The sequence below is a fragment of the Gavialis gangeticus genome, unplaced genomic scaffold (assembly GCF_001723915.1).
Source record: "Gavialis gangeticus isolate Ggan-Ray unplaced genomic scaffold, GavGan_comp1, whole genome shotgun sequence".
Classification (NCBI taxonomy): domain Eukaryota; kingdom Metazoa; phylum Chordata; order Crocodylia; family Gavialidae; genus Gavialis; species Gavialis gangeticus.
Window position 1 is genome coordinate 10,078,605 of NW_017728964.1, and position 19,259 is coordinate 10,097,863.

General features: G+C 46.8%; 1 protein-coding gene across 1 annotated transcript in view; it reads left to right on the forward strand.

Annotated features, from left to right (window-relative positions):
* Positions 1–556: 556 nt before the first annotated feature.
* The window catches only part of SEPT9 (septin 9), a 291,529-nt gene continuing 272,826 nt past the window's right edge, over positions 557–19,259 (forward strand). The window contains exon 1 of the mRNA XM_019502714.1: positions 557–783. Coding sequence (XP_019358259.1) covers positions 762–783 — 22 coding nt within the window. The 5' untranslated portion in view covers positions 557–761. The remainder of the gene's footprint in view (positions 784–19,259) is intronic.

Genomic DNA, 19,259 nt, shown 5'->3' on the forward strand with positions numbered 1-19,259 from the left:
GAGTGTGTCTGTGGGAGAAGAATCTCGCTTTGCTTTGTAGAGTTGGCTGTCTGGTATTCAGCTTGCTGATGGGCCATTTCTCTGCAGTGATGAATAGCTCCATCACACACACACTAGCCCTATGTTGCAAGACCAAGCAAACCTTTTACTCAACCTGCAGCTCTGAATAAGCCTGTCCTTTCATGTGGATTTCAAAAGGAAAGAAGTGTTTACACTGTTCACGCTGACAGGCCAGCAATGCACTTTGAACTAGAAACGGCTTGCCCCTAGAACCAGAAGTGACCTGAGCCAACTGAGCCAAAGTGGCTGGGTGATCTGAGGCTTAAAGGGAGAAACTCATATTTTTTTTCCTTCTTGCTGCACAGGTTAAATCTGCTGAATGCCACAGGGCTGGGAGCTGGCAGGGATATTCTGCAGAGTCTGTTTGTTTTCAGAGGGGAAAAGGTTAAAGCACTGGGGAGGCTGAGTTTTCCTCCTACCCCTGCCAGCGGCAGCACGGTTGGGACTGCCCAGAGCTGTTCTTGGGAAAGGTGTGTTCTAACTAATGGGAGTGCGCTGAGCTGCCCCTCAGCTGGAGCTCAGTGCGGGCGTGCGGATACGGTGTGTAGGAGGAGTACACTTCCCTCTGCCAACCCCTGCCTGCTGGAACAAAAGGATTAAAGCAGCCACACATCACCCTAGTGATTATTCCCTGGGAAGAACTTGGAGAACCGTCCCGGCACTTAATTTTGTTCCTATGTAACATCTGTGAGAGCGACAGCATGAGGAAATCATCATATTCAGGTGAGCGCAGTGGGGCCTGGCTCTGTGGCTGCTGGGTGTCTCAAACCCACTGGCTCTGCTTGCCCTGTTCTCTCTCTTTCTCTCTCTCACTCTTTCTGCAAAAAAATAAAAATAAAAGTGTAACATGTAGAAGCCCCTCTGCCTCTGAGTCTCCCTGGGCCTATCTTGGATGAGAGCCCTAGTTTTGTTGTTTATAAATGAGTCTTTGATCAACGGAGAGAACTTAAAATCCAGAAAGGCAGGTTATGCCAGCCGGCTGGAAATCAGCTTCCCCGGTGTGGGGTCTGTCTTACCTGCAAGCCACCTGTGTGACAGCCGAGGCTGGGTTGAATGGCAGAGGGGCAGCTTTAAGGGCAGGAGACAGTAACGGCAGCACTTCTTAACATGCTGGCTGCATTTGTGTGATAAGTTTGTGCTTCAGGAGAGACTGGGATTCTCTACAACGAAACAATTGTGGAAATATTGTGTTGGCTTGAATCAGAGCCCCTAGAGCCTTCCCTTCCCCACTCCACCCCTGGCAGTTTTTAAATTACCTCTGCTACCCCAGCTCTCCTCCAGAGTAATGCCTCGCTCCCCATGGGACAGGGGCTGAAAGTCCCTGTCCCTGCAGCTGTGGGTGGTCCTGCCAAGGTTACCTTCTGCCTCCTGGAGGGTGAGTCATTAGCACAGGAGCAGTCTAAAGCCAGAGCTCCTCTCCTCTCCTCTTCCTTCCAGCTACACGATATGTGGAAGCCTTATGTGCTATGGGTAGATTTTTCTGAAGCAGTTGCTATACCACTGCCAAGGATGAGTTGCATCTGGCATGGTGGGAGGGGGTGGCTGAACCTGGCACTGCCCTGAAGCTTCCTATGAGGTGCACCAATGACGTTCTGGAAGACGCTGTCAGTGCGTGGGAGTGAGGATATGACTCCTATGAAATGTCAGGCATTTAACCCACTGACCCACTGTAGCTTGGGTCCTTGCCGGCAGCCAACCCAGCAGCACGTTTTCCAGGCATACAGCTATGCTCTGCAACGGATCGCTCCTAGCCAGCAGCCTGTGGCTTGAAACAACTTGTGCCAAATTCTTTTCTCACTTACGCCCTTGGTACCCCATCAGCTTCAGGAGTGTAGAGTGGGGGATGTTACTAGTAGCCTGCAGGCAGCAGTAGAGAGGTGTTTTCTTCAGGCCAATCTCTTCCTGGCATTCTGAGTCATCTCGTGGAAACCCACGTGGACTACTCTCGTCACTGGGATGTCAGTGCTTTTTGGAATGGCCAAACTATTCTGATTCATTGAAGCCACATAATAGCCAGTTCAAATCCTGATGACTTCATAAACCACAGAAGCAAGTTGGACTCAGTGCCCTCCCTCCAGAGCTCCCCAGTGGAAATTCTTGTTATTGCCTATTTGGTTTCAGTATCAATAGGGAATGTTCCTATCTGGAGTGTTGTGTTTACTCCCAATGCCAAAAAAATCTCTTATTAGTATCAATGAACAGGTCCAAGTTCAAGTATGACTTTGGACTGGAGATCTGTGTATGATGAATACACCACTAGAGGTATGCATGGTGATTTGCAGCCAGGTCCTTTCCCAGAGGTACTTAGTCAAGACACAATGGCTACCATACATGCCAGGAGGTATATTTTTTCTCTAAGAGAGAAAGCAGGGCAAGGGAAATGTGTTTTGTGGGGGGTGTTTTGTGGAACTCTGGAAGTCGGGAGGGATTCTTCAACAAGTAGCTGCAGGACAAAAAAAAGGAGGCAGGGCTGAGGGTAGGAGGAGGGATTGTTAAGTCCTTCCTATTTCTTAAAATGACAAGCCAGGTCATCAGCTGGTCTAAAGCGAGCTGTCTCCATTGAAGCTATAGTTCATTTACCCTTGCTGAATCGAAGGTCAGGTGCAGTCAGACTGAAGTATGATGGTGCTGCCAATCACAGCTGCACAGGGCTTACAGATACCACATCGATGGGTCCTTGAGGAAAGCACAGATCAAGAGAAAACCATCTAATGGCTCTTTGATGAAATCATGCCTTCTTCCCTCAACTTCTGGACACCACAGACAGGCTAACCTGTACAGCATACACAAATCCTACCATTAAATATTTTAATTCCATCCCTCAAAGAGCCTTGTCACTGACAAATGACCTGAAATTGTGGCTGCCTGCTTTTAAGACCTAATATCCTGGGTTACCATGTTTGCTTTGTACTGATGTGTGCTAGAGCGAAGCTGTGTGTCTGTAGAGTGCCTCACATTAATGAGATGCATCTCTGATGACATCCCACGAGCGCAGCTCCAAATAACGATGTTTGAGCTCAACGCTAAGATGAAATGTCATTTGATTAACAATGTTCATCCAGAAGGGACTTGAATTGCATGTGGCCAGCTGTTTGCAAAAAGATGCATCACTTCTGGACCAGAATGTGGCAACTGTTTCAGATGGGAAGGAAAGAAGGCTATTTTATCTAATGGAAACAAGAAGGAAAGCTAGGGAGGCAGAACATAGCAGTAATTGCATGAATTGAAAGCCGGCCAGGACACTGGGGTTACCACCCCCCATCCTGCAAGCTGCACTATGATTTCTTAATTGGTTGGCTGTACATAAAGGGCTTGTCTACACTGCATCGATCTCCAGGAGCATCTGAGACCAGGCGCTGGGGATGAATCTGAAGCAGCTTCACTGACAAACTTCCCACTCTGGAGCGTGTCAGTGAACTCGGGTGGGTGGGGTGCACTCAGTCCGGTGCTAACCAGGGCATGCTGCTGCTGTAGTACAGACAATCCCAAACAGCCCTCATTTGTATGTCTCATCCCAAGAGATGGCATTCCCAATAGCATAGCCCCCCAGACTGCTGGAGCCAAGGCTTGGACTCTGCAAGACACATCACAGGGGGAATTATACAGTATCCCCTACAATACATTGGGTTTCTTAGAGGTCTACCATCCCAGGACTGGCCAGATCCAACCCTTACTAGCTCACAAGTCTGGCAGCCACCTTGAAAGGCTAAAATGGTTTTCCTGTTACTAAGAATCCTGATACTTCACAAAGCAGTGATTTTGACACATTAGTACCATAGCTCATTGACTGCGCAGGCGCTCAGAGTGGGGCAGTTGAGAGGGCCAGAGAGATGGGTGGGCAACTGGCCGTAACATGTAAGCTGAAAAGACTGCATCTTTCTGTCAGCACTGCACTGTGGGGTTTGAGCTCCAGCCCTGGGAAGCCAGATGCAAGCAGGAGAACCACCAGTAAATACTCTAAAGCAGTGTGGTTTTCAACCTTTTTTAATTTGCAGACCCCTAAACAACTCTGAATGGAGGTGCAGACCCCTTTGGAAATTTTGGATGGGGGTGCAGAGCTCTTGGAATTGCAAGTGTGGGTACTTTTGACTGATCATAGTCATTTTTTGTGTACCCCTTAGACATAGTCTGTGGACCCCCATGGGGCTTGCAGACAACAGGTTAAAAACCACTGCTCTAAAGCAGCTTGCATTAGGAAGAAGCAAGCCCATTGCAAACACCATAGAGGGGCCACCAGGCTCACATTTAAACTCCTCAGGTTCCAGACTTGCCCCTCTTCTCCTCAATCTTTTACTGTGGATCTAATCCAAAGCCCATCAAGTTCAATGGAAAGATCCCCACGACGAATGGATTTTGGCCTGAGTCCTATACCTGTTGGGAAGGTTCCAAGGCTATCCCCCGCCCTAAACAGGATTTACCTTTTCTGAAGTACTGCAGGCAAAATCATTATATATCTGCTGTGGCTTTTGAGTGCTTGCCATGTAGGTGTGGTTGGGACAGAGAGTTTGCCTTAGATGCTTTCCTTCTTACCAGGAAAGAGACGCTCAGACCTTTGTGCTTTAGCTTCAGGCATCTACAGCTCAGCCCTGCAATGCTCAGTTCCTGGAATGGACTGAGGCTGGGGGGAGAAGTGAAGGAAAAAACCTTTACAAACATCAGAAGGAATCTTGCAAGGGAAATCAAAAGCAAGTACCCACTTCGAAGCCAGTTCAAACTCTTTGTGCTTGAAGGGTTTATTTTTTCAGATGCTTGGGGAGAGCAGAGTTGTTAGGAGCTGTTTTAGTTGCCTTGGGATGCTATTTTTTAAATAGATGCTCCCTTTTCTGGGAACTCGCAGAATCATAGAACGGGGCTGGAAGGGACCTCAGGAGGTCACCCACCCCAACCCTCTGCATCCCCATAAATGCAACAGAGAAGCAAGGTACATGAGACGAGATGCCAGAGTGGCCTTCAGGTTACCTCTAAGCATGGCAAGAATTGTTTCACCAGGGGCTGCATGTAATTTTAAGTTTGTGTAAGACATTGAATACAGTCTGAAACGGGTGTCACCCCAGGGACTTTGTGTGGTCCCTGGGCTGAGCTGGGAAGCAGGAATGGGAGAAACTCCATTAATTCTGGGACTGTCTTTGGGGGTGGTATGTGACACTGTGGGTATCCTACTCTGACACTGGCCTATAGTTGCCATACAAATAGGGACTGATATTCTGAAGATGCTGAGCAATCTTGGATCAAATCACTGGTAGCTACATGTGTTCAGTGCCTCTGTAAATCACTAAACTACTGTAGTTCCCATCTGCATTGCGGTAGTGGTGTTGTTGAATGCCAAGTGCAAGAACAGAGATTGGACACTAGGATAATTTGTTTTGCTCTATACAGACTGAGGCTTTCATAACTGCAGCGCTGATAGTTATCTGCAGAAATGTATTTCTCCAGGGGTACAGGATAGCAGGCTTGTACTTGAAGAGCCAGGATTTTCAGAGCTGCCCAGGGCTGAATCTTGAGTCTTCAGGCCCTGCAATCAGAGCCAGATTTTAAGATGAGTGTATCTACTAGGCACCTAAATAAGAACTGCATCCTCAAGAGTCTTGGGTGGCTGATGGTAACTATTTACCACCACACAGCGACATTACACAGCATCTGAGGCTGTATCCATCCTGTAGCTATGATTGCAGCACAGGTAGGCAGGCTCCAGCTAGATTTAATCTAGCCATCAATTAATTAACCCAACAGTGCAATGAAAAGGCGATGGGATGGGCTTCAATGCAACACCTGGGCCTCTGTAAGCACCCACGCTCCCTGGTGTTGGTGTGCTTCTGAAAGCTAATTTGGGCAGACCTATTCCGGCTCAAAGGGCCCTTTGCGCTGCAGCACTGACATAGGTTGAGATGGCAAGTGGAAGGGACTGTCTGGAGCTGAAGTGTACCGGGACTTCGGGACGGGGAATGTAATTACCTTAGTTGGAATTTGGCCAGGACATTGGGATTATCATGCCCACTACTGGATCAAAGTCATGGGGCTTTGAAGGCTCAAGACTGCTGTACTTTACCCAGGGAAAATCCCTGTTTATTTCAATAGCATTTTGTCTGCATAAAGCAACGAGTGCTGGAGAAAGCTGTGTGAATTACTGCTGCTTGGGTTCACTGGCAGAACCAAAAACACTGAAAACATATTAAGTCAAACCAAATATTTGTGTTTCATTCTGAGGTTTTTAGTATTCAGCTTTGACGGTCTCTACAATGAAAACATCATTTCAAAGTAAATCAGAATTGTTTCATTTGGAAAAGGCTGAAAACTGGATGTTTCCAAAGATGGGTTTTTCCTTTTTTTGTGTGGCCAAAATGATGCTCTGGGTTGAATCGTTTTCAGCCCCCTTAAAACTGTTTTTTGGGTGAATATTCACAAAAACAACGCTCTCAGATCCAGAACTGGGTCTCTAATGACCAGGGGTTGTCAGCACCTCTGTCTAGCTGCAGTTACCTACTGCGGGAACTCACAATTCAGTGCATGCTTCATCACTGCCAGATTAGCAAATTGACATGCTTCATTATTACCACCCATCCCTGCCATTAGGAACTTCAGTGCTGGGAACTGTGACATGCACTCAAGCACATTCATGCCTACCCTGTTATTTTTCAGTAATAGTGCCTTAATAAGGGTCACCTTTGAACACAGAGAGAATGGAATTAGTTAACTGAATACTCTGAATATTCTGGATGAGCAGAGCCCTTTTCTGAGTCATTTGATTAAGCTGTGGTATCTATCTGTCTATCTTAGGATTTGTGCTTTGCTTATCACCGGGTGCATCTACATGAGATGCTTACTGCGCCGTAACCTAATAACACTGCACTGTAGCGTGCTGCTCAAAAACCATGCTAATACACTACTGCACGGTGTTGTTAGGCTATGGCGCAGTAAGCGCCACAAAAAACCCATGTGCCAGCGCTACTGTGCAGTAACTGTAGTTACTGGGCATTTAGTTAAAACCTCATTAAGCAAGTACTAAACTAAAGGTGTAGACACACCCATTGTGAATCTGAACACCTAAGAAAACAAAGATGCAGTTCTTGTAGTTCTCTTCATTTGGACCCTTGTTCTGCTAAAGGCTATCCTACCAGAGATACCAGTTACTGTGTGGAGCTTCCCTGCAATGTATATGGCTCTTCAGGAGCACTGGTTTCTTATTCTAAGGTTAGGTTACTTAGGAGTGCAGGGGTTTCATACCCTGTTTTTTCACTCCAGGGTTGTTTCGGACTGCTTACATACTGCTCTAGTAATGTAGGGTGGTTGTTGTATGTTTGTACTGTGGTAACACCCAGGAGCCTGAGTCAGGAAGTGGACTCTTTTGAGCGGTAGGTATTGTACATACATAGGAAAAAGACTCTCCTTACCCCGAAGAGTGTAAGGGTCAGATTCTGTTCCATCTATTGGGTGCATAAGTGGTCTTGTGCAGAATTTATTCCATCTATTAGGTACATAAGTAGACTTGATCAGGGTAGACTAGTCCATCCTGCTCAAGTTCCTGAAAAACTGTTAATAGAGAAGATAGGTGGGTCCATCCTCCTCACGGTTTTTTGTCACCCAGTCTCAAGGGTCAGCTGACAACATGTTAGTAAAGTAGATGCATTAATAGATTTTCATGACTTGAATGAGGGGTGGGGAGGATAGAATTGTATTTAGGCACCTAAGTCCATTTAGACACCTAAGAAGTGGAATAGACTCTGGCCATAAGTGCTTAGCTTTGTGCATTAGTGTCTTGTTGAAGAGGTGCAAACAGGTGCTGTAGATGCAATATTGTGGTGGTGTTTTGTGAGGCTATGGGACCCTGTTCAAGTCATGAAGCATTTGCTTTCAGAATACACTTTTAAGGTCCGAGATTTAAATGCCTGCAGTGTCCCTGAGTTGAGCCAATGCTGAATGCTCTGGAAATCCCACCCATAAGCAATTACATAGATCTTGGCCTCATGTCCACGAGGCAGATCACTCAGTTGCTGCTAAGCCCCCGCTGGAGTTCAAGGGTGAAAAATCTCCCACTGGCCTCTTGTGGGGCCTGAATATCATCCCTGGGCTTCACACATTGGTGAAGGAAAGTATTTCTACTACAGCAGTGATGGCGGAATAATAATTTTCCTGGCAAAGTGCCTGATGCCTGCCCCAACCAGCTGAACTGCTGGTTAGAGAATAACTGACTTGGATTATGAGTATATTTTTTTTCCATTTCATTGTTTATATTAGAGGTAGAACTTACCCTGCTGGGTGATTATGTTCATTACAGCTTTAATAAATGATACCCTAAGCTCTTTCTCCTTGATCTGGGCTTTCCTGGGTTGAGCCCTAGAATCAGTCACTGAATCCTAGAATAGAAAAGTAGGGCTGGAAGAGACCTGAGGGAGTCATCTAGTCCAACCCTCTGCTCAAGGCAGGAGCACCCCTGTTTAACCCGCTCTTAAAACCTTCAGGAATAAACTCTCACACAAAGCTATTGGGCATAATGCCTGAAAAATCAGGAACGCCCTTTAACTTGTCCCAGGTAAAGCAGAGAGATAAGAGTCCAGCCAATGTCCTGCTGCTGCAAGGACAGGAAGTCATTTATTAATATACACTGAGAGATGTAAGGAAGAGCTTAAAGCAGCTTGGAGTTTCAAGCACACGACACACTTCCCTCTTTTCTGCCCATGACACCTCAGTGAGGACAACTAAGGACACGATCTGGCTGTAGCCCCCCACAGTTAGAATATGCAACTCTTTCTTGGATCTACATGCACTTGGACATTCCCAAGAACGCCATTTTTGCAGACGTGTAGCTTTTCTTCTTGTCTGGTTCTCTCTTCTCATGGTTCCTTTCTCTTTCCCAGGGTGAAGGAAGAACCCCATTCAAACCACAGACTCCACGGACACTGGCTTGTTCAATAGCAACCAGCCCGGTGCCCATCAAGCTCTCGCTACCCAATGGGATTCAAGAGTGTAGCAGCCTTAAAGACCCAGTATGGTTGTTCAGGGAAAATAATGTCCTAAACTGTGACAGGGACTTTTTCTGAAGTCTCTCAATGCTTGGAGGGGTATCAGAGTTTCTTTCCTGTCCTAATTGTTTAAGGATAATATTAGGATCAAGATGCCCCATGCAGCATCAGTGGTCCATTGAGGTAGGCATTGCATCAACATGCAGTAAAAGATGGTCTCTGTTCCAAAGATCGTATAGTCCAAATCTTAACATTGTTCTGTCCTCCTAACAATGTGGCTGATGTTACAGAGCAGTGGTTCTCAACCTTGTTAGACTCAAGGCACCCCCCAGAAAACATCAGCTCTTAGCTTTCACTTGATTTTTGGCTATGGAAAAATAATAGAGCAATTCTACTGCAAAGAAGTCAGACTAGACCACAACAGGTCAGAATGTCTTTGACGCTCTGGATTCCTAGTTGAAATTTCTGGGTTTATTTTGTGAATCATGCGTAAGTCTTTGCATACCTAGCAGTGCTAATATTTCACAGTTCCCTTAAAAGGATCTCACATCCCCTGGTTGAGAATCGCTGTTATAGAGGGCATCTGGACAGTTTTGTTAAGAATAAGTCAGTTTTATTGAAGTTCTGGAAAGAGAAAAGCAAGGGCAATGCCAGGAGCTTGTCTTCTCTTAAGCTGTAATGAGAGAACGGTTGTTAAAAAGACAAGGGGCTTTGTACTTTAGCTTCAGGGCACTGGAAACAGCCTCTGTGATTTGCTTTGCCCAGTCACATGGAGCAAAGGAGACCAGAATTCACATCAGTGAGAGAGCTCATAATATCAAAGGTCAGCAGCCCCCTGTCCAAGCCTGAAATCTCCAAAACAAAAGGGAAAACAAATAGGATCCAGTTCCCGTCGAGAAAACACTTGCTCATTGTTTTAGGCAACTGCGTCTCCGAATAGGCTGTACTGCGAAGTCACATTTTCCAGCCCATAAACAAAAGCCACGGGGTCCTGTCATGTTTGATCATTCTGCCTGATGACGGTTTTTAGCAAATTAAAACACATGCCTCTTCATTTCCTTCTTGAGTCACTTCCCTTCCTGCTGCACCCTTGCCTTTGACCTTTGGCATTGGTGTTGCTGTCAGTATTATTAGATGTATGATAGTCACTTCAAGGGATCTCCCCAGTCATCACTGGGGCTGCCAGGTGCCAGACAAACAGAAAGTAAGAGAAGTCCTGCACCACTGAGCGTACAGATGAACAGACTGGACAGACATTGGGTAGGAAAGGAACCAGAGGCAATGAGAGGAGATGTGACTAGCCCATGGCCACACAGCAGGTCACTGGCAAAGCCAGGGACTGAGGTCCCAGTAGACCATGCTGCATTTCTGGTTGGCATTTCATGACATGAAAAAACCCTTAAAAAAACCCTTAAAATGGAAACAAAGAATAAATATTTCAGTCGTATTTGAACTGGAAAGGAAGAACAGACGTGCTTCTTATCCATGTTCTCCAGCCAGCAGTATTCCCAGAGAGCCACAGCCAGAGTCTGAGTGCCAGCCCACCCTGAGCTGTGGATGTTTTCAGAGAGGCTCACAGTCTTCTCATCCAACAAGGCTGTTGTGTGTCCTGCTGTGTATTAGCACTGCACGTTGCTAGGGCACTGCCACACGCCTGGACTGGTTGTGTTGCCGTGTGATACTAGGAAAGGGGTCCTGCAGACAGCTCAGAAGGGCATGCTGCTGTATCAATGGCCATAGCATCCTTCCAAGGGTTCTGGCACTGCTTCTCCCAAGACCCAAATGCAGGGGTGAGACGCTTCTGTGCACCCCATATGGCTGTTGCGGTGGTGGCATTATTTACTTGGTGGTGCTGGCAGGATATACTGTTGCTGCACGAGTAGGCCCTGTGGCTGTGATGTTGGCATGGCATGCTTCCTAGGCATCAGAATGGCAAGCTGGCAGTACACGCTGCTTCCACAGTGATACAGCACAAGATGGTGTCATCACTGCTGTAGGCTGGTGCAAGATGGGTGATGCACCTCGCTAAAGCAGTATCATGGTACGCTGGCAACTGTGCTATCAGCAGGGCATGCTTTTATGGCACCCGCTTTGCTTGCATCCCATGGAAAAATTCTGCTGTAGCTAATATGATATCCTGCCGCCTTTCAGGAACCAGCCCAAAGAGAACCCCAGCCCAGCAGTAAGTTACAGCATGATGTAACCAGGCCACCTCGCAAGGAGTCAAGTAAGAAAGAACAGCAGGAAAAAACCTGCAGCTCAGGAGGCTGCCTCAAGTGACTAATCCCTCTGATGTAGAAGTCTCCCTGGGCCCACCCCTACCCTGCCTGCCCTTTATGAACCAAGCAAGAAACACCACGTGGAACAAGGAAATGCAGCTTCAGAGCATAACGCCCCTGCTGAGCTAGTGGCAGGCCTGGGACAGGGAAATGGAAACAAGCAAACATCCGTGTCTCTTCCTCACTTCTTTCTGCTGCCTCTCACCAGGTCTGGTCTTGCCCGAGTGCCAGCCAGCCTAGTTTGTGAGTTTGCACACACGGTGATACTCACAGACCCAACTCTGTTCCCCTTGAGCTCATTTGCAAGATCCCATGGATGTCAGCTGGAATATGTTGGGACTTGGTGTCCCTCAGCCTGATCACTGCTTGCAGTCACTGATTACCCCATCAGCAAGGAGAGCTGTTGGCTACAATAGAGTAAATGGTGGTTTCTGCCTGAGCCTAATCTTCCCCCTGCCAAAAATCAACAGACATTTATTTTTGCAGAGGTTCCAGAGATGGCGCAGCGTTTGTGGAGGCAGAGAGAGCTTTGCTCCTCTGGGCAAGAGGGAAGTATGACTTCCCTCCAATGCTTTCTTTAATGCAGTAGATTTTCCTGTTGGTGAGCGCCTCCGTGGTGCTCATTAGACAGCAGATTCAGTGCAGTTGTGGAGAAGGTGCTCACATCACTCAGGACAACCAAGCATAGCAGAGAAGCCATGGATTGATTGATGGGACATGTGAACCTGAACTCCCTTCTCTCATATGTGGAGGGGAAGGGGGATCTCTACCTCATTTCCAAAGCTTGTTGGCATCAGGGAGGCCTGTGCTGCCACCTCTGCTCTGAATAAACAGGTTTCAGTCTCTGTGGCTGCTGGTCTGACACCTTTCACTAGCAGTAAATTCACTTTAAGAAAACAATAGGGTTTTTTCCTGCCTGCCAATCCCAGGAAGAGCAGTCAGGACTCCTGCACACACACACTCCCCAGGAATGCGTCCTTCTAATACAGTGCTGTGAAGAAATCTGAGACTAAAAGCTGCAGTGCAGTCAGAGAGAGCGAGCACAGTCACCAGTGAGTCAACACTTTCCCACAGAGGCAGGGGAGACTTCATAATGACAAAGAGGACCTAGGGACAGGAATTCATCACAGCCTGGGAATCTGCTTCCCGCTGCGTAACGCATCATCCGGGCCACGGCTGGTGACAGGACGGCAGGGTTCAGGAAAGGCCGTTCCTGCAGCTCCTGGTAGAAGCTGTACTTAATCCTGCAGTGCAAGGGGGAGAATCGCAGCTTGGGTTCACGCTGTACAATTCGAAAGCATCTTTCGTCTCTCGAGTGACTTCCTCAGTTGTGTTACCTGGGTGCAGCGAAAGGCAGCCAGTGCCGGGGAGGAGGCAGCACCTACTTGCCCTCCCTTATGAAAAGTCTGAGGCCGGACCGGGGAGACGGGAGCTTGTGTCCAAGTTCTTGTTCAAAGGACGCCCTCTCTGAAACCCCGCGTAGCTGGCTCAGAAGTCTGATGGGTCGAGACTGTGCTGCCATGGGTTAGAGCTGCACTTTCAGGGCAGGCCAGGCGTTTCCATCCTTGTGTTCAGAGCGTGAAGCCACCTCTTCTTCCCCAGGCCCAGGGTTAAAGTGAAGGAGCTTGTTGCCTGTCAGCTAGGTGCGGTGATGTGCTTGCCTTAAGAAGCTAAGCTGGAACCAAGGAAAGAAAGGCCTTTGTTTCCAGGGTTATTCATTATTTATTTATTTACAGGAAACATTTTCTGGGACTCAGAGTTTGTTTAGAAAAGGAGGCTTAGAGGGAAGACGCAGTAAATAATCGTGATGGAAGTGAGACAGCTCCACAAAGACCATAATCCTCACAGGGAGAGTACTGATGCTTTGGGGACTGAGAGATTAGCAGAGACTTTGGCCCTGATTCCTGACCGGAAAGAAGGAGCACATTGAGCGAACATCGAATGGCCAGATTTTCCAAGGAGTCGGCTTCCCTGAATTACGTGCTCAGCTCTTGGTGGCTCACGTGGAGATCCAGTAGATCTAAGCCCACCTCAGCTGGCATGGAGACGCTCGTGAACTTCAGCACTCATTACCCTCTCAGCATCGGGGGAGGACCTCTCTCTTAGCAGCCTGTTGAAGTGGGACAGGAGACAGCGCTGGGGAAGGCCTAATGGATCCAGCGGGAAGCCAAGCTGGACTCTCTGCAGTAACCCACGGATGCTGCCCCAGGGTGTCGTTTACCTTACCTCTGATGTGAGCAAGGGAGTGGGGTCCAATCCGTCTGTTATATAATGGACAGAATAACAAAAGAATTGAGTACAAAATGCCCTCAGCAGTTACAACCAAGAACTGGCGCTGAATGATTCAAGGGCTAAGTTGTAAGTGCCTGAACATGTATAAATTAGAGTTGTTAAGAAAAATAACAACTCTTTCAGAGTTTCAGACCTTGCACATGGGAGAACATAGGGTGGAATTTGTTCCACTCCATTTAGCGCTGATGAAAAGCCCTGAACTGACAGGTCTTGGGGTGGGAGTCATCGGTTTAACCACAGAACATGTACCTGGATTGGCAGCGAGCTCCTCTGCCAGCCCCAGCGGGGTCACCTCTACTGGTTCAGGAGCTGGTGCTAACAATGGGAGCAACCAGTGGCAGCTGGAACTACTAGAAGTTTTCTGATGGAAAGTACCAGTTTGCTGAAAGCCAAATATTTGCAGAAATGTGTCAATTTTTGGCCAAGTCATGTTTCAGAAGAAAGTATTTTGACAAAATCAAAACATGCGGGTTCAATTCTTTGTTCTGAGACCTTTCTTTTCATTCTCTCAGTTTTTTATTCTGTGCCATAACATTGGAAAAAAATTAAGAAGAAACATTTCAGTTAACACAAAGGGATTCTTTTTCCCCCTGAATTTTAATTCATGTAAAAATTTTAAGTTTTTTGGTTTTGTTCCATTTCAGAATATCTGGTTCCCATTAAGCTCTGATGGCAATTGAGTTCTACCCTGTGCTCTTGTTTCTTGGTTGTAATACAGAGGAGGTCCTTATGGTTCACACAGATGCTGGGTGTGTGCTGAGATTTGTCAATGCTCAGACAGGCTGGAATACTGTTATCACTTGTAGCTCGTTAAACTGCTCTCTCTACTTCCTGTCATTCAGCCAAGGCTATATCTGTGAACACTTCCTCTGGACTAATGAGTACTAATTGTTTAGTGCATAAACCTTACATGGATGATCGAGAGTGGTTGGCTGGGTAACTCCATTTCTTCAATGCTGGGAGATGCTGCTGATGCAGTTTGGTTGCAATGGGATGTCATGGTTTGGGTGGTCTTTCCCATCTAAATTGGCAGCTGCAATACAGGGCTGTGATTTATTTCCTGGAGGGGATTTTGGGTGGATAAACCTCCTGACGGTGATGTAAAATAATCTGACAGGCGATTTCTGCAGTTAATATTGTGAACTATGAGCTCATTCATAGCTGCTTTGATCCATCTGTCTAGCAAGGTTTCTAGCATTCCTAACTTGGCATAACTGGTATGTATTCCTCCAAGCACTCCAGCCTATTTCACATGCCGTTTGTTACCTGGGCAATCAGCATGAGGAAATGACATGCCATAGAAAGTGAGATCACATATATGCAGACATGTGTCCCACAGCTGAGAGGTTCATCCTGGCCACAGACAAGATTTACATTTCAAAGCATTAACTGTACCACTGCTCAACAAGGTGATGTTGCCAGCTTTTATTATAGTATTGTGAGTCTCACGATATGCAGTGATTTATTAAAGCCCCAGCTCCCTGATTCATGTGGCTGCATAAGTATCTCAGTTGGGAAATGTGACCTGAGCAGAATGTAAAAGGTCAAAAAATGGCTAATAAAAAATGTATTCATTAAAAAAAATGGTACCTTGGAGTTGTAACTTGGGATCATGGTGCACCAGCAGAGCCAGGAGAGTTGCAGGGCAGAAGAAATAGCAGAGGGGCTGCAAATGGGGTGGAGGGAGGAGCACGAGGAAGCTAATGGAGCACTTTCTTTGCTTTTGGCCCCAGTCACTTGCCCCCCTGGATGTTTTGCTGGCCAACAGGCTTTCACAAAAGAAATTGCTTTACCAACTGAGTGAGCTCCTTCCTGGATGCCCCAGTGGCAGAGGTGTGAGCCATAGCACATTGCTCTCCACCATTAGGGTTGCACGGATTTGATTTACAGGCATGTTCAGCATTTCTTCAGTTCTTTCTGCACATGTGCTATGCGTGAAGAGGGACTAGCAGGGAAAGGAAAGGCCGAATATGCTCAACTCTGGGAGAGCTTCTCTTCTATGGAACCTTGTTAAGAGCAGGGGAAGTCAGGAAGATAGCAAAGACTCATCAGGTCTTCAAAGAAACAAGGGCTGGAATGAATTTAAACAGCCACTACTTTTATTGGGGACATAGTGCAAGGAATGGAATGAGAGATGTGATAGCACTTCAGGAAAGCAACATGTATTGGTAACTATCACTACACTTTTAGTTTTCTTTCTTGTTGGAAGAAGGAATGTTAAAAATAGCTTGGCCGCACTGTTGGGATAATCCAAGGGTTTTACTGCAGTGAATTCTGCTTTGAGAGCAAAGCTTGCAGCAGTATTACACAGCTGAGCAACTAACTCCATCTCTCACTAACTGCATAATGGCCCATTGCTTTGCCCTAAGAGCTCTTGATATAATCACGGTATACATGACACAAGCTGCATTTTGGAGTTGTTATGGAAATTCCATATCTGGACACGAGGGCAGTAAGATTAATTTGGGATGGACTTTTAAAAAACTTTTTAGCTGGACAGAGAATAAGAGAAGTGAGCAGCAGCAAAGGAAAGCAAAGCTTCTCTTGAAGAGAGCCAGGGAAAGTCAGAAGAGGTTCATTTATCACTTTTTAACGATCTGTTAAGTGCAGTTGTGCAGCGAAGTGAAGTTACTGTCAGTGGGGTAAACAGAGCTAGGGTTCTGGCTCTTCATTTCGGGAGTGTGATGTGTGGGGCTGTGTTGTGATCCCCAGATTGCACATCAGAGTGGAGAGGATTTAGTTTTCACCATGATTTTGGGCTTTGCTGGTTACTACATGGGGCCAGGAAGGATTATTCCCCCCTCTTGATGCTACAGGAGTCAGGGTTTGGTTTTATTTTTTCCACCTTCCGCAGAAGCACTGGGTGTTAGCTGCAGACAAAGCCAGGGATTTTGACTTAGGTGAGCTAATTCTCCCACAGGGACTAAAAAACCCAAAGGTTCTTGGCTAGAGACTCTTGATCTGCTTAGGGGCAGACCAATTGCCACATTTAGGATCAAGAAGGAATTTTTTCTTATGGTCAGATTGGCATGGACTGTAAGGGGTTTTGCTTTCCTCTGTAGCAGAGGGCATGGCCCTCTTCCCTGGATTTCTCACGTGTGCTACTGCTGTCCTCGAAGCCTATGCCCTAATGCCTCTACTTTATCTGGAAAGTTTGTGTGTTCTTGGTGATTTGGGGCATTGTTAGTGGTATTTGTCTGAGAGGGCTGTTTGTGCAGTTTTAGAGAGGGATGATCCTGACTGGAGCAGGGGGTTGGACAAGGTTAGCCTCTCGGACATTTCCAGCCCTTCTCTTCTAGGATACTCCGATTCTAGAAACAGCCAGAGGGACAAGAAATGGCATCCCAGCAGCTGACTCCCATTCTGCTCTGGAGGGGAGTGAAACAGGATTCCTTTGTATGGAGTTTGGGCCTTTTCAGCAGAATTTTCATGTTTAGTATCTCTTCTTATTCCAGCTTCTGTCCTCCTCTTCCCCACAAACTATGGACCACAAAGGTCACAGACGCTGAAACCCTTGGTTTACCCATCGCCTTTCTTTCCCCTCTTGCAATATAGTTAAGGGGACTGTATTGTAAAACCTTCTTGTGAAGGTGAAACCTGCCGTGTTGGAATTGCTTGTGTTTCTCTCTAGTCTAATGCCTGCCTGTCATGGTGATACCTGAGAAGGATACCTGTCTGGTTTACAAGAACTTATTCATCATAGAGTCACTCAATTTTCCCAGGTGATCTCAACAAAACTGATTTGGTAAAAGCAATAGGGATTCGCTGGGGATGCTGCTCAGTCTGGGATGTCTCAGCGCCAGAACAGTGTCAGGGCCTTGATGAATGGATGGACTTCCTGATGCTGCTTCAAGGGGAAAGGAAAGGTAAGCAAATTAACAGCCGACTAAGGATTCAAAACAGAGGAAGCAAGCTGGCTTCTCATTCTGGAGGCCTGGGGACTGGGCTCTTCATCCTAATACTTGAAAGATAAAGGGGCAAATGCAAAGAAAGGCACCGAGAAGGGTTTTAAAGTGCCAAGGCACCATTCCCTCTGCAATCCGGGTGTGCTTTGGAGCTTCCAGCAGGCCCCCGTCTGCATTCATCAACTGCCTAAATATCTTCAAAAATCTGCCCCCAAAACAGGAAGCACGAGGAGAATAAAAATAGCATGAAGAGCAAAATTGCCGTTCCAGAGAGGTTCATCTCCATTCTGGTAGCCTGCTTGGGACATTCAGAGGGCTGCTGGGATGAGGAGAGCACGCCCTGGGCCTGGTGGGTCAGCCATGTGGTTCCAAGAGGGAGAATTTGGCCCTTTTGCTCCATGTTGGACAGCGAGTCGTCATTTCCAATCCATTGGGTCCCTTGACTCTTTGAAGGCTGCTGCGTCTTTGTTCTTCATGCAGTAAAGACGATACAAGGAAACTGGAAAGTCACATTTTGAGGCCCAACGAACCTTGCTTACATAAACTCCTGAGGCCACATTACAAACACACTGGTGACTTCCCGCAGCTTCTCTGGAATAAAACGCAGTGAGCACCACTTGAGAACTCGCAAACTATTTAAAGCATCAGTACTGTATTTTCTATTGGGTAGAAAGGCAAATTTCTTCTGGCCCAGAGCTGTCAGGGCTGATCTGTATCTCAGCTGGAGTGCTGCAGCAGTGGTCTCCCCTGGGCTGGTAGGCGCACAAGGAGAGTGAAAATCAGCAACAGAGACCTTAATTTCTCTTCCTGAGGCATGGGGCTGCTCTTGGCAAAGCAAAGCTTCAGGAGCCTCCCTATTCAGCCCTTCCTTACCAATGCCACCAGCAGCCTGGCAATGAAATGAGATGAATTTGCTCCTTAATGGACACCATCCTTAGGTTAGATGAAGCAAATCAAAGATATGGGGCACTGAGGCTGACAGCTCACCTTGCTGAGGTGTTCACTGGTCAAGTTATAACTGGCTGAATGGTTTAAGTGCCTCCAGGTGCTGTTGAGTATTCTGCATATTGGCCATTATGTACCAGGTACTGATTGTAATAGGCCATTACTGCCACTGTAGCATGTCTGAAGTTACTCAGCACATGGCAAAGCTGCTTAGTTTTGCAGGAAACTAGGTGCAGAGATGCAGGGAAGGTTCAACAAGCTCTTGGGAGAACCCAAGGAATCTAAGAAGCCTGCAAATCAATTGCATTTCATCCTGATTTGGTTGCAAACATTTGTCACCATTTCCATACTCAAAAAACCTTTGAAATTCTGGACCCAACCCAGCTGTCTGGGAAGCCAAGGGAACTTTTTGTGCTGAATGTAATGAGGTTTAACTGAGGACTCTTGGCAAGGTTTAATCCCAACCCCATTGGTTTCAGTGGGCTTTAGTTCAGGTCCTGAGATACTTAGGCAAGAGGAACTTAACTTCAGCTGAGCCAGGAAGCTAGAATTCCTCCTCCCCACCTGTTAGCCCACTCTCTTTCTTTCGTCAAGGCCCAGGGTTGGCAGTCTTTTTCTTCTTCTTTCCTTCTTCTTTGAATAGTCTCCTGATTCAGAAAAATCCCTTGGTCTCTCTAAAAACAAAGGGGCACCTGGATTTTTGGGCCTCCCTCCTCCTTTCACCAACATAACCCAGGAGTTGGGGTGGGGGGGGGGGGGGGGGGTTTTGGGTTTTATATTAAAAAGGATTTTTATAATACCTAAAAAAAAATTTTTATTTT